The 20713-nt window shown below is 51.0% G+C and overlaps 5 protein-coding genes across 5 annotated transcripts; 3 read left to right on the top strand and 2 right to left on the bottom strand.

The window, feature by feature from the left end:
- Nucleotides 1-26: 26 nt before the first annotated feature.
- Nucleotides 27-1608, top strand: GT037_002655 (uncharacterized protein; the record flags this gene model as incomplete). The annotated part of the gene is made up of 2 exons (XM_038927702.1): nucleotides 27-370; nucleotides 420-1608. 2 exons carry the CDS (start codon nucleotides 27-29, stop codon nucleotides 1606-1608), a joined length of 1533 nt encoding a protein of 510 aa, XP_038788980.1.
- A 934-nt stretch (nucleotides 1609-2542) lies between these two features.
- On the bottom strand, nucleotides 2543-3596 carry GT037_002656 (uncharacterized protein; the record flags this gene model as incomplete). The annotated part of the gene is made up of 2 exons (XM_038927703.1): nucleotides 2543-3428; nucleotides 3565-3596. The coding sequence occupies 2 exons, from the start codon at nucleotides 3594-3596 to the stop codon at nucleotides 2543-2545; spliced, it is 918 nt and encodes a 305-aa protein (XP_038788981.1).
- A 6177-nt stretch (nucleotides 3597-9773) lies between these two features.
- Nucleotides 9774-11262, top strand: GT037_002657 (uncharacterized protein; the record flags this gene model as incomplete). The annotated part of the gene is made up of 2 exons (XM_038927704.1): nucleotides 9774-10003; nucleotides 10143-11262. 2 exons carry the CDS (start codon nucleotides 9774-9776, stop codon nucleotides 11260-11262), a joined length of 1350 nt encoding a protein of 449 aa, XP_038788982.1.
- Nucleotides 11263-14268: 3006 nt separating this feature from the next.
- Nucleotides 14269-15201, bottom strand: GT037_002658 (uncharacterized protein; the record flags this gene model as incomplete). Its single annotated transcript, XM_038927705.1, has 2 exons — nucleotides 14269-14309; nucleotides 14445-15201. The coding sequence occupies 2 exons, from the start codon at nucleotides 15199-15201 to the stop codon at nucleotides 14269-14271; spliced, it is 798 nt and encodes a 265-aa protein (XP_038788983.1).
- A 3650-nt stretch (nucleotides 15202-18851) lies between these two features.
- On the top strand, nucleotides 18852-20581 carry GT037_002659 (uncharacterized protein; the record flags this gene model as incomplete). The annotated part of the gene is made up of 2 exons (XM_038927706.1): nucleotides 18852-20114; nucleotides 20168-20581. 2 exons carry the CDS (start codon nucleotides 18852-18854, stop codon nucleotides 20579-20581), a joined length of 1677 nt encoding a protein of 558 aa, XP_038788984.1.
- Nucleotides 20582-20713: the final 132 nt, after the last annotated feature.

Below are 20713 nucleotides of genomic sequence, written 5' to 3' on the forward strand. Positions count from 1 at the left end.
GCCCAGAATCGGAAATCCTCATCACCATGCGCACGTCCATAACCTCACTCCTGCTTTCTCTGGCAGTTGCCAGCTCAGCCCAGGAAGAAATTCCTGGACTCAACCAACCCAAAGATACGGAGTGCGAGCTCATTGCACCAGTCGTCGATGGACTGCTTGCCGTACCATCTGCCACAGAATTTTGTTCATCGCTGCTCAGCATTCCCACTGTGACGGTCACTTCGCTCGCTGTTGAAACATTAACCCTGACCTCAATCGTGGAGACTCTTGAGACAACCACACTGCTGTCGACCTTTACAAACACGGACGAGACTGCAGTAACTGGAACTACTACCCTGACTGCTGATGCAGTCACCGTGACAGACACTATGTAGGTTACTCCTCATCAATACCGAATTAGCATGTGCTAACAACTTCAGAACTACCACAGTCGATGCGTGCGCTCCAAAGGTTGGAACTGTGATAGTCACAGTCACGGCCGATCCCATCGTCAAACGAGACTATGCGCACACGCTCAGCCCCAGTAGCACCTCATGCACTAAAAGCAAGAAGTCTACAAGCACTGTGACGCCTTCGTCCACGTCTACAAAATGCTCAAGCACTACAAGTTTATCGCTCGCTCAGCCCTCTAGCATGGCGGCATACCCATCATCCGAAGCGTTGAGCGCGGTTCCAGCTTCGTTCTCCAAATACTCGACGACTTCTCAGATGCCTTCGTCCGATTATTCCAGTTTAGTGGAGTCAGCGTACCCAGCATCTTCGAGCGTCGTGGAAGTGTCTTCCACAGCAGTTTCGAGCCTCGTGGAGTCATCTTCTACAGCAAGTTCAAGCACTGTAGAAGATCCATCTACAACGACTTCAAGTGCTGTGGAAACGTCGTCCACCTCGTCTTCGGTCACTACAGAGCTATCTACAACCGTATCGTCAAGTGTCATGGAGTCATCTTCAACACCAGAACCTACCCCGACCCCAACACTTTGTCCATCTGCTCCCTCAGGCCTCCAACAATACGAGTGCGCACAAGTATCCGCAGCCTGCTCTTGCCTCTCTCTCGCAACCCCCACCGTCACCGAAGTGGTCAGCAGCACCGCTACGGAGGTCAGCGTGTCCACAACCACTACCATCACTGAAACTGCCCTAACGGTTACCATCACATCGACCCAAGAGATCGCTACGACGGAGACTACGACACCCACTACGACGATTACCGTAGTCGCGACCGCAACGTCAACGCCTGACCTCATGAACGACCCCAACAACTGTGGTGCCTGCGGCAACGTTTGTGCCAGCGGTTCATGCGCCAAGGGATTCTGCACAAACCCCTCTTGTGCACCGTCATCTTGTACCAAGTACGTCTACTGTGGTTCAGGTTGTATCTGTGGTGCCGTCAGTGGAGGCGGCGGTCTCTGCGTACCTGGCACTACTTCCTGCAGCAGTCCCACTTGTAAAGTAAACGAGGACTGTGCTAGTAACCAGCTGTGTGTTGTCAACACTTGCTGCAGAGGTGGAGGCGGTATCTGTGTTAATGCGGTGCAGACTTGCTCGAACGGGGCTATGCCAAAGGCGTTGTTTGTGAGGAGGCCGGCTGGAGAGACTGTCATGGGATGAGAAGTGGATGAGCATTAAAGCGGCTTTGCTTCATAACATATTTTCTAATAGTGAAAGCGAGTTCCTCCTAAATATACAGCGAACGCACATGTAATTTAGCTTCATTGAAGATACTCCAAGACATGCACAAGACCAGTAATTAATTTGAATATCGGACATGTCTTCTTCTACACGAGCCTAGAATGGAGTGCGTTGTTTCGACTCAAATGTCCCCGACCTTACCAACCATTTGTAGATAGGATCTTGGCTATCTCTCTGCATGTACGGCGATGCTTTTGAACATTTCTACACTGTAACTTCAGCCCGTGATGATGATGATGATGATGATGATGATGATGATGATGATGATGATGAGCGTAGGGCACAGTGGCTAAACAGCTGTATCGTTATTGGTATGCAGTTTCCTGGAGGAGTCAACTCACAATAGAACACACACTATTCCAAACCGCTTCTCCATATGATGCACATGCTCCCTATGTATGGCCTTAAGTCGTTTTGCTAGATTCGTTACGATAAGGCTACCAAGACGTGTTGTCAACATTACCGAACAACGTATGCACACAAGACACTAGAAAACGGGGGACAATGCGTAAGGAAAAGTAAGAAACATGGAAATAAGACAAAGATGTTGGATCAAGGAGAAATATCCAGAGTGCAGCATGAGTTAAGAGTCAGCTAGTATTAAGCACAAGCGACATACTGAGCAATGTTGTTGTTTCAATAGCGGATTTAATACAAAGACTAAAAACGTACAAAAAAAAGGTATCAAGACATTATCTTCTCTTTTTGAATAGAAAACCCAACAAGAGATGAAACGTCCAAATCCCCAAGATCCCAACGCCGGATATATCCTTCCTAACCCTACACGCGCGATGAAACCATGCAAATTGAATCCAAAAAAGGTTAAGAAGGTAATAGCGCGAAGAGACCCAGCTTACGCGCGAAGAGTGCCATAGTCGCCGTTAGTCATCTCATTCGGCATTTCCTTTAGACTGAACTTTGAAAAGTCCTTGACAAGGCCATTGTCCTTGCTCTTGAGATCATCCGCACCTTTCCCACTCTTCTGCTGTGTCGGCTTTGGGCGTTTGTTCTCGTTAGTCGGGCTCTCAACAACCGTATCATCGGTGTCGTCGGCAGTCTCCTCCAGATGCTCAGCCCTCACGTCATCATCAACCTCCTGCTCCGCCTCCTCATCCAATTTGGCAGTCTCCTGTTCCACATCGACAAGGTCCTCGGCCTCGGCGGGCTCCTCACGCGCATCAGGCACAACTTCCTCCTCGAGACGCCAGTCCTGGATCGCTTTGATAATGTCGACGGCAAGCTGTCCGTTCTTGCGGAGTGCCTTGTCCCAATGCGCTGGAATGCCCTTTTCAACGACCATCATGCGGGCGACAGCGTGCACAAGCATGTGTCGCATTGGGCTTCCGTCTTCGGTGTTTGCGTAAATGTATTGCACGCGACGCAGACCGGGGTAGCTGTCGCTGTACTTGTACCATTCCCTAACCACTTGCAGGACGTCGGAGACGAGGCCGGGGATCTCAAACTTCTCAGCCATCAGGTACAGGTCGAAGCAGACGCCTAGGTCGGCCTCCTCGCGTGGAACGGGGAGAGAGGACGAGTAGAGCCAGCCGACGAAGGTCTTGAAGGGCGCATCTTCTTCTTCGGGGAGGCCGAAGGATTGTGTGCGTGATGACGAGTTTGATTTGGAGTAGAAGATTTTGCGGAAAAAGGGCGAGTGGTGGCAGAGGAGCTTTTCGTGGAGGATCCAGTGTGTGTTTTCGGGGCCGACGTAGATGTCGACCATTGAGCGGGAGAGGAGCCTGTGGTTGGTGTGTTAGTTGATGCGCGATGTGATGTAATCCAACTCCTTCCATGGCGAATGCGACAATGCGATGCGCCAATGTCATCTCATCACCATGGGCGACGATGCGCGGCGCATTGGAAATCATCACGTACTCATTGAGCGGCTTTTCCTGTGCACCAGACATGATTTCGGTGGTTCTTCTCGGTGATCAGCGACCGTTGCGATCGACTATCCGTTCCCGTCGGGTGATATTGCGTGATGCGATAAACTTTCAACGTCCGACGTCGACAGCGCGCGACAAAGTATTAGTATGGTAGAATGAATGCAGATGCAAGTAAGTAGAAAGACCGATGCAGGACAAAGACAGACATGTGGCAGTGCCAACTTTTAAGACCACCATTCCCAAACCTGCACGGTGGTGCCATGCTCCCAGCCTCCTTGGCTCGACATATGACGTAGGTACTTTTTCCCTTCACCATGCGAAAAGAGAGACCTATGATGCAGCGTCTGCGGCACGCTTTTCCTTGAACTGCACCCCTGTTCCTCTTTCCCGCCCCGTCCCCCGCTTAGTTTTACCCGCTAGGCAGGCATTGGGGGGATCGAGAACACCTGAAATGCCACACAATGCAATTTCCAGCTAGCGATGCAGGTTTTAGGATCGGATTGGCGTTGCATGTCATCTCGCTTTTGGATTACGCGTGTGTGGGAGGCGCTGCGTTGGGAAAGGGGGGGTTGGAGGCGCGTGTTGGATTCGGACGGGATGCACAAGGGGAGGTGGATTAAGTAAGTGTGACGTTGACTTGTGGGGATGGTGCTGCCAGGCTTGTCAGTGGCCTACGGTAGGGAATAGATTAACGAACCGTAGTTCTGTGAGTCTTTGGTACGAGCTAACTCTTGCATTCCATATCTTCTTGTGTCCGTCACCGTAGAATGGTTCTGCGCAATCTGACGCTGACCATAACTCCCAGACTCCCCATACACAGCTAAGCGACGACAGAATGCGCCCGTGTCACAAAGTATTGTCTCAATGCAGGGCAACTGTGGTATTGCTTTTTGCCAGACACACGATACTCCAGCCTCACCGCTGCGACAGCCTCGGTGCTTTGTTCTCGTGCTTTTCCTGCACCCCAACAGGCACTCCCCTATCAACTTCAACATCGTGATCACTAAAACACAAAATTGCTCGTCTAGTTGCGATTTCACAACACACCGCAACTGCCAACGCACAGTCTAACTCCTCAGCTTCGCAGTGTTCGCATAGTTCAACATGCTCGTCCACTCAAGCCGCCTGTCACAGCCTCGTCGCCCTCCATACTGTAAGTACCAGAGCGGCTTCAATGCCAAGCGCTCCAACAAAGCTGGGTGCATTGGTAATGTGACTTGACATCTCGCGTCTTGACATCCGTTCTGATGCACAGTGTTAAGGGAGGGTGTCTAGACGCGTATTCGCAATGTTAAGAAAGGATCCTCTTCCAACCACCTTTACTGCCTTACCTCTTTGCTTGACTTGTGGAGCCCCGTGCTTGAGTTACTCAACTCCGTGTCTCTCAAGTTGTTGCAAAGCCTTGGTCAGCGTCTTCGGCCTCTACAGTTGGCACATCTTGCTCGGTGATGCAGAGTCGCAGCACCTCAATCACTGCCGCGGTCCCGCCACTTTCTTCTTCATCACATGGATCTCAAGATTAAGAGCACAGAAAGCACCATGGCATTTGCACAAGGCAAGACTTCCATTGTCGTTGATGATGTGACATGCAAAATACATTGTCTTTTGGCCGACAGTGCGTCCGATCTCGACGATGTGCTAGTCGAACAACGACTTCCTTTCACATAACCTATGTGCCAGATGCCTGCTACCACCGGAAGCTATGCTTCAGCTCCAGCTCGCCTGGCTCAGCCACCACCATCGTTAAAGGGACGTTGGGACATGGAAATGAAAAGTCGACTGGTTTGTCAGCATGCTGATTATTGTCCATCGACATAAACTGTGCATCTACTGCCTGTCATGACCTAGCCGCGGTGAAGCGAACTGCTAGGTCAGATGCACTGTGGAATATGTGATTGAAAAGCTCATGTATCAGAATTGGATGTTGACTATCCCATACGTATCGTCTCACACAGTCCACTTCGAATGCTCGTGTACGACGGTACACATAGTCATAAGGAGGCTTATGAAGACGTTGGCTGTTACAATTTACGCCGTTCCTCGAGAAGAGAGCTATGGAGAACTGGAAAGGGCGAGAGCTCGAAACAGGTGTGGTGACATGTATACCAAGAATTCTTCTTTGTCGGATTCAAGTCGTGAGTTCGTGGTATTAATCATCAACGTAGATCATTTGAGGTTCTCCTGATCTGTCTATTCTTCTCATTGTTGATGATACCACTAATTGCAATGCTCATACAACCATCAAATCTCTAGGTGTTCCGCAGGGAACACGAAGATAGATGACGATCTTCTGTGGTTAAAGAAGTGTTCACGCTTCATATTCTGACGCTATCATACATCGTCGTTTGAGGTTTAGCAGATGATGTTCTGATTCTCTCCAAGATAAATCGACTGCTTCTTCAGGCTTGGGGGACCCCAAACTACTGGATTGTCACGTTGTACGTGCATTGGCATTTTTCAATACACAGCAGATCAACATTATAGTTTGCCGATTGCTCACGAGTTGCTGTAAGACTAATAATCATACTCACCGCACTGTACATACCCCAAGGTCCGCGTACGATCCCAACACATCATAGAAACATCGATGCCACGTCCACAGGTAGACCATACGCGCTTATCCAGATATTTTACCGTAGTCCATTCGTTATATACTCTCTCCATTACGTATCGTCGACGAACGCTGAAGTTCTATAGGACGGGCATTAGTGCATGCAGTTTTTGTAAAGGTATATTTAACAACAGAGAAGGACCAGCCAACATGCGAAAACAGTATCTTTTGCAAAGCGAATCGTAGCGCATAGTCATGGTTGTTATCGGGTGGGAAGAGATGCCAATGCTACACAGTATTGGACAAAGGACGTGGTGATTTGGAGCGGAATGGAATAGTATGAATTAGAGAAGTACTACGCAAAGACAATGACGATTATTACGGTGTAATTGCGCATGTTGAGCCGCTCAGATCACAGAACGCTTGCGCGCTGATCTCCTGGTTGCCACAAGCTGCTGGACGCTCCGCCGAACGGCAACAACGTATTCGGGTCGGCTTCTCGGATGACGCAACTGGAGTGTTCCCGTTTATTCACTCTCAGGCTCTCTTCTCGCCGACGATGCTCGTTCCACAATGGTGTCTATCTATGTTGTGAGCGAAATTCTCATGCAGGACACGACGCCGTGACGGCGGGCGATCCTGCAAGCGATCTGTCGTGTACTATAGATTACAGACTTGATCGATTCGGACGAACTCTAGCGCTGGGTGTTGGTGGTACCACAGCTACGTTACCGTCGCACTGAAACCGTTCAGAGCAAAATCTCCGAAGTTGCATTGTGTCGTGCGTACATGCATGGCATCAAGAGGAGGACGATGATGATGATAGTTCCTTCGGGATCTGCTACGCATGAAACATCTAGCTTCATAACAAAGAGTCAGCCAAACGCCATCAGACCCTGAGAATCCTCCCCCAAGTCATTGGCAAGGCTCGCCCGTATTCCTTTTGTATGGAGGCACATGACAGAACATGATCTACGCCGCAGATCAAACGCACATCTTATCCAGCCACTAAGCCACACCGTACGCACCATGTGCTTCTGCGGTTCGATCCGAAACCGTCGAGCTGCATAGCGCTGCGCATCTTTCGGTACAACTGCGGAAGCGCGAAGGAAAGTATTGGTACAACAGTCAGATGCTCGCCGTAACGAGCGCATTCGGCTGGATGCGGGTGCTTGAACGTGAATTGGTAAATGTGGGACGGCAGATCTGCATTGACGCAATCGTCCCAGTGGAGTAGGTTGTACAGCTGTAGCTGTTGTACAGCGCTGCATCTGGGGAACGGATGTAGTCGGGAGGCGTAAGCCTAGCGGTGTATAGGAAGGGGCGAAAAGATGTGCTGCAGTTGGCTTCTATGCCGCATGCTGCAGGCTGTACACGTTGTGTGCGGGCCGCGAAGGAAGACGCTCAACAGTATCCTTGCGCGTGTCATCCACCAAAGGTATTGCTACTGACTGTCGCCTTATCTCCTCACCAGTTTCTCACTCTGCGCGAGAACTTAGAGTGTCGGACTCATTCCCGATCTTGATCCAACGACACTCAATAGCGTGCCAAGAGAGCGTCTACTTGAGACTTATCCCAACAGATGGCAGTAATTGCTCATTCCCAACAGCAGGGTAATGGCACGCGTGCTAGAGTGCTACCACGGCTAGGTGATGGGATCACTTCCCGAAATAGACTCACGGGCGATCCTTTTCTTGATTGGATGGTGGTTGGGAGACAGCCCTATCCCGGTCGCTCGGTTGGATGCAACAGTGTGTTAAGCCCCACCAGTTCCATATTGGAGAAGCGATGGTGTGATTACCGCTTTTGGATGGGCTGCCTGAGATTATCCTGGAGAGCGTGTCGAGTCGGTACCTGATCGACCCTATAGCGACTGGGGATGTGGAAGAATTGCAAAAGGCCGGCGGCTGAGCGGAGGCGGCAGACATGGGCAGTAGCGAGAGAATGGGAAGGAGTCGTCGAGTGTCAAGGGTGAAATGAGTGCACACTACCCTGCAGCCAGCTTCAGGGTTTTCCATGTGGTTGAGATGACTCTACAGTCGACCAAAACATGGTGGTAGATGGCATTGATATGCCTCTGGACAAAGAGATGATGGGCATTGCAGGAGACATTGCGGTGGTCGCCGAGGAAAAGCGACGGAGGGGTGCTAGCCGAAGCATATGGTTCATAGTATGAGGCAGTCGCGGTGGTATTGGTGCAACGGCGGAACCATGGCTGCAGAATCTACCATGGTATCAGGGCCTAGAAGATACACGGCATTGAGTCGTTTCTGCGCAACGGTCGGAGAATACTTTGCAGGATGTGACTCCGAGATGTGACTCGGAGGTGTCGGCTATGGTGTGTTTCAAGAGCTGCTCAGCCGCGGCTCTTTGTTAGAGGTGAGTGACTGAGTGAGTGCCTGAGTGAGTCAAGCAGGAAGGGGCAGCCTCCACTACACGATTGATGAGGCAGGCGTGATGTGGCAAGGAAGGAGCCATGTGACAGGCAAGGAGGTCGCAGAGGAGTAGTATCCCAGGACCGGGCGAACGTTGCCGGCCACGTGTGAAAGATGCCGACAAAGGACCCTGGCTCTGTGTGAATGACTAAGGGCAGGCGAATGACTGAGGGTGGTTGGCCCGACACGACTAGGGAGGACTGTGGGAAACAAACATCGACTAGCGCTATTGGAGAGCTGGCCTTGCTGAAACACGAGGCCATGAACGATGTTCCTGGCCAATTAATCCTCTTCCGCTCCGTGTCGATGGCATCTGCTTTGAGCGTGGTCAAACCGCTGATGCGCCGGCGTGAAACAAGTCGAAGGCTCGTCTAGGGCCGGCCGGCAGGCATGAGCTGGCTCGAGTATGATTGGATGCAGAGCGAGTATTGGCAATGGGCCTGTAACGCCTTGCCATGCACACGACGGCCAGTCATGGTGAGGCTGGTATGCGCGGCGTGGTTGCATCAGGTCCTGAGGTCAGCTTTGCAAGTGCGCGAGCTGAACAGGTGGTGAGCGGGTGGTGAAAGCGCGAGTCCTGCAACGACGGTGGGCATTAGACCATCACAGAGATTTTATCCATCTCGCACCATGAATGCCCGCCCGCGGATGCGAAACAGTGGGTTGCCCAGTGGCGTCTGTCTGGTGCAGCGAGCTCCCGCAGAGGGCGCGACCATCTGCTCGCCCTAGCCATCCCCAACTCACACTACGCATGGAGGGCCTGGCTCAGACGCTCGCTATAGGGCCGCCCATGTCAACCGCCCCCCGGCCTGGCGTCTGGAGGCACGTCGTCTACTGCATGCCAGCCGCTGTATCGCTCGACCATTCCCTGCCCGCCCTGTGCAAACACAAGTCTGTGCGAGCCATTTTTATCCCCTCCACACCCGCGCCCCAAAAGACACGACGTGTGCTGTCTCTCTCCGACGCCAGCCAGCGCTGCTTCTTGTCGCATTTAATTTTTTCTACCACTCCGCCCGCGTGCATATCCTCACGCATAACTCGCAGCCCGCACTCGGTTCCGGCTTAGTGTTGCACCAGCCTCTAACCCCCCCGGGCCTGTCCACATCCCTCGACACTTGGTGTAGCGGACTTCCTACAAGACCCTGCCACACTTCACTCCTACAATCTATCTGCCCCTCCCACCGAGCACAACACGGACGCCCACACGCGACCATGACCACCGTTGTCGCCAATCCCCCGGCCCCTGCCCAGCATGCGGCACCGGCGTCGGCAGACGGAGTAGGCTCCTCGAGGACATATGCTCCCATTGCGCCCTCTACTCTCTCTCCCCACCAAGTGACGCCCAACTCTCGCTCTAAGCTGCCACCAAGAGAAGATGCTTCACCTACCTCCTCCAGCCCAGGTGCACAGCACAGAGCCGAGACAAAGCCCTCACCTCTTTCGTACGTCGTTTAGTCTTTCTTCCCGATCTTCTTCCTCATCATGCCGTCCTCCTTCGGCCTCCTCTCCCACCTGCACCTCCATGTCTCCTCCCCACAGAGATATCATGTCACTCATGTCTAACCGTCCCTCCTCTCGCAGGTCTCGTGGCCCTGTCCCCAAAGTCGTAGTCAAGAAGGAGCCCACATCGCCAGACATGCCCACCACCACCAGGCATCGGCCCCAGCGCCTCAACCTCGCCAACCACAACATTGTCCACTCGTCGGGTGCCCTCACGGCACGACCCTCGGGCCAAGGCAGTGCCCACCTAGGCCTCCACGATGTTGGCATGGCCTGCCTCTCACCTGGCTTCCACACCCAGGACCCCGGCATGCGCGAGCAGCTGCAAAGAAGCTTAGATGTAAGAGAACGCCAAAGGCAGATCATCGAGGCGCGCCAGAAGGGCGGCAAGAGCGGACCATCCGAGACAGAAGACACACGGGGCACAGAGATTGGTGCTTTTGGACGGACAATCAAGACACCTCAGACCTCTCGCCGGAAGGGCCCACCGCCCGGTCTTTCCATTGCGCCTCCTTCACATTCGTCCTTTTCCAACGACCGTGTAATCCAGTCAGCCCCCATCAACCAAACCTTTACTGGTCTGCGCGGCAATGCACCACCCTCACGACAGCTGGCCAATGGCCCGTCAAACCTGTCGCAATCATCACACATCCACCATGTACCGGCACAGCAAACCAACAATCGGTTACCCCCCATCTCAGACGTCTTCCCAGAGCCTCTTGGAACAGCGCGGAACCCCTACCATCAGAACAGCCCAGGACACTCATCGCATTCTAATGTCCAGCCCCCAATGCCATCGCCGAGCTTCCCGCCCCCACAATTTACACAGCCGCCCCCAACATCGAGACCCCGAGAATACAAGTCCGCCGAGGAGGCTGTTCAACAACTATCCGGGGGTCGCGAGGATCTTCTGCCCCGTCTGGTCCATTACGGTGGTCACCAACCCCCAACACCCCCCTCGCCAATGCCCAAGAATGGATCATCAGCATATGCATCCAGGCCTGATCTGCACCGAAGTGGCAGCTCTCGGAGACGCGGCCGCGACGAATACGAACAAGACAACGGTACCCCGCCGCTCGGTCGCCAACAACCACGCCTCGGTCCCTTTGGCGCCGGCCGTGACTCACCAGAAACTCAACTGAAAAAGAAGGAAGAATTCATTGGACTGTGTGCAAGAGCTTGGGATCTGTTTCACTCATGATGATACCCGGCTTCGGCTTTGACTCGATAATTACTATTCAGCGACAACTTGATCTTATTTCTATCCTACGGCGCATCATCACTCTCGCTTCAATCATTTCGCTTCGATTTCTCAGCAGGTCGTTTTGAACACTGCAACTTATTACCCCTTCGTATCCGCGCATTATTGATCTTCGATACGTTTTTGTAAAAGCGCCAGCAGAAGCAGCCTCGTAAGGGGCATGCAGGGTTATACCCAGACACACGCACCCACCACATTTTCATATGTTATTCCTTTTTATTACTATGCTCAAACTTTTAAGTTTCGAGTTTATTTTGGGAGAGAATCATTCATCATGTCCATATGAGTTTAAGGGATGAGGGCATTTATTCGACAGGCAATGTTTTGCTATACGTGGCTGAGGCCGTCTTGAAACACACAATGTCTCATGATCATTCTCACTTTTACCATTATCTTTTTTCTCGTTCTTCTATTCCACTGAAACCCCGACCTGTTTAGGCGGTGGATCTTTTTCTGGTTGCGACATGCGATGTGGGGGAGATACCTTTTTCGATTTTTGTTGGGGTGTTAATCTTGGTTCGAGCAAACGCAATGTCTAGTGGATCTGCAGAAAGGCAGGACAAGTTGAGAGAGTAGCGCTCACGCACAGTGACGCACTTTACCCTAAGTGCCGTAACAATAAGAATATTCGTCTTCAAAACTTTGATGGCTTTTGAGTCTGGACCCTGACGACGTGTTCGCGTGCATGCATGAACAGCACTTCACTTGGTAGCGTTGCGTCACCAGACAGACTACTAAAATTCATTGGACGACAGCAGCTTATGTTTCCGATTGTGTAGTCGGTCTGCTTCGGAGTCTAGTTGACAACGCGCAACAAAAACAATGCATGGAGGATAGCTTACAGCACATCACAGCCTGCCGGGAGAGTACGTGGTACACAAACTCCAACGAAATCAGCCTCGCAGTGCGTATCAATCATGTCTACTCCATGCAATATCACCAATAACAGCAATGACGCAGGCATGAGTAAGCAAGCCCAAAACACCGACCGCGTCATTATCGACTACCGTGATTGCGATAATCATCGTTCGCATCCTCCTGTCCATCTCCATCTACACTTTCCCATACCCACCCGTTCAAGTAATCATCTACAACAATCCTATACCCGCCCCGCATAGTGACTCCCAAGGCGGCCAAGCCGGTCGACCCAACCGTTGATCTGTTTACCATCCTCCTGATTATCTCTGGTTGTCTACCAGTAACGACGGGAAAGAGTACCCGAGGCTGCCGATCAGCGTTCCGTAACTTTCGTCAATCGCCAATCTTTGAAGATCGCAAACATGCAGCCTTATGTGACAGATTGATTGGTTCCGATCAGCAGAAAAGACTGAACAGGCGGCATGATGAACAGGATGCAAAAGCCATACCCAGCCCTATGTAACAGATTGAGTATTGGGTCTCTGGTAAAGAGCGGGATCGCGGTCACACGACCAACGGTACAATCAAGAGTACGGTATGATGAGACAAGACGGGAGGACTTCGGGGGAGACAACACCCGCTGGCCGACGACTGACGATCCGGTCTTGGTTGTTCGGAATGTTGACGATCACAAGCAAGTCGGCTATATGCAAGATCACCAAGAAGTTCATCTTGTGCGTGTTGTTTGTCCGTCTAGCAAAACATCTTTCATCTCGCCAGCATCCTAAATCAATAGTCTAGTATCCATCAACCTTCTTATTCCAGACACCCCAAGAGACCGGTCCAAATTGCAGCGACATCAAAGGATCGCGTGCGCAGGATCGCGGAATTGAAGCCATTTGCAATTTTCCACATGATCTTCACCAGGATACAGGCTGGGGTGGTGGTGGTGGGCTTTGTCTTCAATTTATCCTAGCACACCTAGCCACGCACGGTGTCCTTTCGCATCATCAACTTTCTCGCTAGACCTGGTTCTCACCCTAGTTGGTTTCGAAACAAACGTCGTTACCTAGCACGCTTAGTGACGCAGGGACCAGAATTGTGCGCTGGCAAGGATGTGCAAAAACATGAAACAGCCGCTTCTTAGCTTCGGAGGTGGGAGAGCATAAGATGAATTGAGGCGTTGAAGGATGAAGGAGGAGGATCAAGGGAAGACGCGAGATGAGGGAGGATCGCGTGGGTATGGCAATGCCACGAACATGCCGCGTGTGTGTGTGCTAAAGGCGGAAGGTAGAGGGGTTGATGGAGAGATGCCGCGTGTGTGCCGTCGTGGCTAGGAGGAAAATGTACGCGGCAGACGTGACGATGATGATGGCGCGGCGACGCGGTCGTTGAGCAACCATCTTGTTCCATAGCGGGAAAAGCGCGTGATGCGCGTGCTGCGCGATGGAAAAACGTTCGTCCAGGCATGGTACTGTCACTGGACAGGGTATGATGCAAAGCACTTGAAGCTTTTTTAGGGAAGGGATACGTCGCGTTGTCACCGCTGTATCGGGCCTCGTGACCGCTACATATTGTTTTGGCATCTAACTGGGACGATGCGATTCACTGGGTTTGAACAAGGGTGTCCCCACTTGATTCTACATTATTGCTGTTCTGCTGACTGGTTGACAGGTGGTGCATTCCATCGGTTCCTTACTCGGAGCGCTGTCGGTGCTACACATGTCAGATCTGACGATGCAGATGCGCACGTGTGCGTGGAGACTCATAACACGGACCGCCCAGTGCTGTGGATTTTCAATAGTCTGCTAAGATGGAAGTTTGCGTGCTGAAAATTGTTGTGATGTGCTATGCAAGGACTTCATTGCGCAACGCGTTCGATGGAGTTATTGAATCGCGCGTTGTTCGCTGGGGGGTTCGGTAGCCGATGTAGGTCCTTCATGTGTCGGAATTTCCCTGCGTACAGCGTGCGTAGAACGTGCGTTTCGCTTGTCCGGTTGACAGCCGACGAGCTCGAGCGCGCTTGAGACGGCGTCAGGGCGCAGGTCCAGCTGCCGACCAATGATTAGCACATGCCTCAAGGCGACTTCAGTTGGCATTGTTGTGTGCTTCCAGCAAGGCAATGACTTCTGATGCCCTCGGGTGGAGAGTATCGGAGAGGAAAGTGTACATCCGAGCGTATCTTCCCCCATCTAGGGAGCCATATGGATACCGGAACTTGCGAATGCTTCGTTGGTCAAGGAGAACCCGAGGGACGACAGGACGAGGACGTCGCAAGAGTTTTGCCCTTTGGATATTATGGTCTGTAACGATGGCCCCTAGTTCGAGCAGCAGCTGGACCATCGATACCAGCGATTCATCGATAGCCACATTCAAGGCGCTGTCACTGACACAGGCTCCGTGTTCAGCCAAATATCGACACAATCCCTCGTTTTCTGTCCGTACGGCATGCATCATCAGCGTACACCTCCAGTGCCGCTCATGACACACCGTTGAGAGCCTCGGTGCAACGCGCGCATTGTACTCAACTAACATGCGCATTATGTCCAGACGCCCTTGCTTTGCGGCCTCTTCATAGCAGCAAGTCGTCTGAAAAGTGTCAAGAGCCGGCGCACGATCCAAGAGTAGACGAACGATTTTCTCGTTACCGCCTTTGACGGCTCGTTCAAGCGGAGTCCAAAATCCACATTGAATGCCTGTCACTAACCTTCTCTCCCCATGTACCGTCAGCGAGACAGAAGCTCCGCGATCCAGAAGCCATTCTGCGACATCGGCTCTCTGTGGGCTACTCCATGCGACGATGCGCAAAATGTTGCTGTACTCAAAGTAACTCTTTGTCAGACGACGATCGCCTTGTCTTCTCTTCCCGAGACCATTGTTGTTGTCCAAGTGGGGTGCCAACAGTTGGAAGAGCTGAGAGCAAAAATCGACCGATCGGCTTCTCAACACTCCTAAGCATATTGCAACCTCACCCAAGTCGTATCTAGGGTCGAAATCTGGTGAATGTTTACATAGATCCATGACTAACTTTACGACATCCAAAAGCCCTTTTTCAATTGCAGTATCACAGGCTAGTCGTTGAAGTACATTTCGCCTTGGCTGAACATTTGGACTTGGCTGAGCATTTGGGTTCGAGAAGATCTTTGCAAGTAACACCAAGTTACCACACTCGGCAGCTGTCGCGGTAATATTGTGATTGCAAAGATAAGCATGACGACACTCGGACTCGACAATATGCGAAAACATGTCGTCCACAGCTGGGTCATTGAGTGCAGACCTGATTCCTTCTTGGCAGTCGTTCACCAGGGCCATCTCCAGGAAATATAGTGGACCACTGAACGCACAGGTCTTGCATCGCCTGCTAGTGATACGTGGCCCCTTCAATATGCGCCCCGGGTGCGAACAAAAAGCATAAATATACTGCTTCAAAACCTCGTGCGATATCTCTTTGCTCCTTTCTTCGGGGTGGCTCACTTGAAGAAGACGCTCGGCAGCGCGGTATATGCCCCCATATAGTTCAATTTCGTTTAACTCCTCGTTGCCCTTTCGCTCAAAAGTGCTCATCTGAGCAAGGAGATGCCGACGGGTGTCATCGGGCATATCTTGCACAAGGCGTTCGGTAGCACGATATATGCGTCCATCTAAAATGGTGTCGTCCCAGTTCTTCTGCATGATCTTACATGTGAGATATGGCTGCCAAAATGCATCGAATCGAGACTTCAATTCTGGCTTCGTAAACGACCAGGTCTTCCGGTAATCGTCCAGTATATGGGACTGATAGAGCGCATTCTTCACTTCTTGAGAGAACTCCTCTGTCAAAGTGTCAGAATACTGCAGTGCTGCAATCACAATGGCGGAATGAGAGGGTGTACTATTCACAAGCCTTAACCTCAGCCCGCGCCTGAGACCACGGACACTAACGGCGTGTATGAGGATTTCACGTCGTGTCTCCGCCGGTAGATCGGAAAGGTTCGTCATGCTAAAAATATCGAGGGTTGTTGTTGAGAATGAATGAGAAGAGGTGGCGCAGAACCTGGGGTTGCGCCTTCCGTATTGCATAGCGCTAGGCTGGTTCTGTTCCAGGCAACAGGCAAGGCCACCCGCAACCACGACATAGAGGAAGAGGACACAGATTTCGCATTGATGATAAGATACTAGTATGAATGTTGGATGGCGCTCCATACCAGTGTCTCATCAACAGGAAATACATTTCAGCATACCAGTACATCATGGAGGCACTAAAGTCTTGTGCTTCGGTATGTCTAATCGCTACTACGCGCATTAGACAAAATGCACACAGATGTTGTCGTACAACTCACGCTTGGACATTGTTGGCTCTTCTCATAGACTCATAACTCATTCGGTACTTTTGCTTCCGAAACCTCTGTCTTCCAGTCCCTCACGGGTCTCGCAATCGAGATGCTCGTACCTTGAGCCCTCGAGATATGACGCTGCCCTCCATTCTCGAGTGGCTGAACGAAGACGTGCGTAAACTCTCTAGCTCGTTGTCAAGGTTTGCTTTCTCGAACCCTATCGATTTCGACGGTACGGGAGGACACGGGGCGAGAAAGTCGCTTTCTAGAGTGTCCGGGTTCATCTTGTATAAGTCTAGGCAGAGTTGCTTCAACCTTGGACATCCAATGGCGATCTTCTATCGAGCCGTTCATTAGCATGTCAGCATGCGCCTGTACCCTAGACGCATAGCTATGTATGTGCACCAGCGACAGCAGGCGACTGATAATAAGTGCAGTGTGATGTTACCGTAAGAGCAGCGTTTTGGTTCTCACTGACTGAATATGAGTGAGCCTCACGCATTACGCTGCGAAGAGGAGCAAAGAGTGATAACACAGCATCTACCACTTTTGCGCAAGCTCAATGAGCTGAGTCGTCGCGAAAAAAAAGAGCACCGCTGCACCTTCTATGGACAGTGTTGGGAGACAAAGGACAAAAACATAAAAAGGAATTCTATATAAAAGCTAGCCAGCTGGACGAAAAGGCAAAAAGAAATCCATTGTGAAAGCTCTCCAACTGGGAATTGAACCCAGGTCTCCCGCGCATTTGTCAAGAGCCCGAAAGCTGGTATGACAAGCGGAAATACTGACCACTATACTATTGAAGATTGCTGATTGGATGAGAGAATGATCATATCGAATGTATATATTGCCGTTATTCACGGCGTACATGATACCAGGCAGCTCTCGACCACTTTCGTTGATATCGGTCGTTGGCGGTGGGTCGCGAAGAGAATTTTTCGAATGTGGTGTGGAGATAGTGGCGGAATAGGGTCCTGGTGGGGCTATCCTACTCTTCTAATAAACGCCTACCCATCAAAGTAGATAAGCAGAAACGTCAAGTATATTCATCTCGATATGAGCACGGCATTCACCCCTGTTATTTCTACGCTCCTGATTCCAACGACCATAACAATGATGTGCGCATGTTTACAGAGCTGATTGGCAATAGAAAGTTGTTCAGATTGTGGCCGTGCTATGTTCTGTGATAGAGTTTTAGTATATCTGAAACGCCTTCGCCGCATCTTACTTCATGAGGTAACGAGACTAGAAGTATCTTCAAGTAGCAATCGTCCGGAGGAGTGGTGTTACAGACATGAGGTTATGCGGGGGCGATCTTTCCGGAGGGGTCTTATGTAATCGTATTGATTTAGCATCCTCGGGTAGCTCGCACCTCAACGGCGTCACGTCTAGCGATTCACCTCGCGTGGCTAACACGACCATCGCGTGCTACATGAGATATGCGCCCATTGTCTTTCATGAAGTCCACTCTTCACTGGCATTACAAGTGGCATCTCATGCGCAAGAGCTTCAGGAATCTCACCACGCTTCAGGGGCTGGCCGTAACGGATCGAGCATCCAAGCGTAGGGGCGCGTTGATCACATCACATGTTGGACGATAAGAAGAAAAGCTCGGCAGCGTCACAGCTTAGAGGCAAGCATGTGGAGGTCTGTACCAAGGAAAGGGCTGAAGCCGCCTGGCAGTAAATGCTAAAATCCTCGATCTTCCACCCACCCTGCGTGCGGTCTGGCGGCCTCTCAGATACGAGCACCTCCTTTCATCCCACGACTCGCGATACGTATATAAGCGAGCGAAGGTATAAGTGCAAACCATCTTGGCTCATCACCACTATACATACCTAGTGATCATGGACGCAGTCCGGGCACATGGCTTCTACGGTCGCCCGGTGCTTGACAGGCCCACGGAGTCCCTGTCAAATAGGTTTAGTATCGCACCATGAATTCGCCAAGCTACCCGAGATTCAAGTCGAAATTCCGCTATATGAGGCCTGACCATGGATGCAAGCAGCCGAATCACTCGATGTCTACACTCCATTGCCGCAATACGGTAATGAGTGTAGAGATCATCGTCTCCTGATCATGACTTCTTGGCACTGAGAATGTATAGGTCCATACTCGATCATCAAAACACAGCAACGCTGTGAAACGAAGCTTAGCTGAACGTGTTCCTCTATGTGCGGACAGCACCCTGTACAGCGGTGAAAGTCCTTCATATCTAGGTTTGAATGTATATATGTTCACTGTGCACACACACCCCGACTACCTGCTATATAACCAACACCTCGTAGTGACCTTTGCTCATCTCATCAACCAAAACCAGCAGTATCGTACGCCACACAGAGTAAACCACCACCAATCATGGCTGCCAAATCAAATTTCACGACTCTTCCCCCCGAGTTAAAGGCTGAAGTCTTCACCTGGATTCGTACAAAACCGGAACGTGCAGTCGTTTGTCTTGTAAGCCGTGGATGGAGAGATATCATGGCGCCTATCGTGTGGAAGGAACTCACACTGGATCCCAGAACAATCTCGACAACTAAGCTGACAACACTGATGCTTCTCAACAGTGGTATACTTCCTCACGTCCGCCAACTCATTGCCAATTGGGAACCGGTGTGGAACGAGGATCTGAGTCATGATTTCCACGCCGCAGTTCAAGTCGTAATCGCAACAATACCGAAAAACAGGCTACTCGGTTTTAGAAGTGACATGCCTTTTGAGCCGGCCTATCTACTCTCCCTGCTTCACAACCAGCAAAGGATGAGAAATCTCGACATAGCTTTGGACAAGCCAAAGATAAGTCGTTTCCCCATTGATTTCGGGATCACCATGCATCGATCGCTGGTCACTACTGCGCTACGTGGATTGACAAAGCTCTGGGTTCGCATCGGCTCCGGTGATCACACATACCGAAACAGCGCATACATGATTAGATGTGCTCCAAAGCTTCGCGACTTGTCTATTGACGGCAACGTAGATGAAGAAGGAAACTATGCTTCTTTCGATCCTTTACTCACTTGTGAGGTCCTCGGGGGATTACATGCAGACGACATAACCGTACAGCAACTTCAGCTCTCACGCTTCAACCTACTATACCTCGACTTGGCGACATCCCATGTTGACAAAGCATTTGTCTACATAGATTTTGCTTGCCTCCAATCTCTTTCACTATACTGTTGTCGCAACGTCGAACCATTCCTGACAGCACTCGCAACACGGCAATCACTGGACCCCAGCCTAACTGAGATTGATATATTAATGAAAGGCGACGTGCTAGAGAGCGATATCCGAGCGATTGAGCATCTATTGAGAATCTCCTCTGGTGTTCGAACTATCTGGATAGATGTAGGGAAAGCAAGGCCTGTGGACATTTTGTGCATCACTCGACATGGCAGTACATTACAGCATCTCGGACTGAACATCGACGCGGAAAATGCAGCATCATATTACTCTGCCGTCGATCTATCCACCATCTTAAAATCGGCTCCAGGCTTGACTCAACTGGCTGTCTACATCTCTCCCATAGAGATGGGTTGGTCAGGGTTACTCGGCACAGATTTCACCCTTGATGTACTCGATAGTGGGGATACTAGTGTTTCCAATGCCTTGGAGTCATATCTAGTAAGTCATCATATCTTCATTCTCTTAAACTTGGTTGACTAATCTGACCGTAGGATTGCATCGCACGCCATCGGTCCCTGCATACCCTGCAGATACTCTCGCTACCGAGTATCGACTACAACATGGACCCAGATCCCAATCCCACTCTGCGGAACCGACAACCTATCTACGACAACTACGTGCCGACCGCGAGTTTGATGATGCAAAAGCTTGCTGCTGAAGTCATGTGCTTCCTTCACAAGCTCAACTCCCACATTACATTACTTGGGCTCTGCCCACTTTATAATGAATTTGAGCAACCGAAAGCTGATCACAATGGTCACAAATGGCCGAGATACTATTACATCCGTGGCCGTATCTCGGATCCGACGGGCAGAGAGCGTTTCACAGCCGTTCCTTTTGACATTGACAATCTGCCGGATAGCTCGCTGTTGCGCCGCTACAGCGGTGGTAGTACCAGTTGGTAATACAGTCTTTCTGATAACCTACACTGTTTCGGATTCATCTGTTTACAGTTGGTTCTTAAAACTAGTGGGCACATAGAAATATGTGCCGGCGTAACACCGACTGCTGTCGTCGTCTGGCTGAACCACTCGATG

The sequence above is a fragment of the Alternaria burnsii genome (assembly GCF_013036055.1).
Source record: "Alternaria burnsii strain CBS107.38 chromosome Unknown 746, whole genome shotgun sequence".
Taxonomy (NCBI): domain Eukaryota; kingdom Fungi; phylum Ascomycota; class Dothideomycetes; order Pleosporales; family Pleosporaceae; genus Alternaria; species Alternaria burnsii.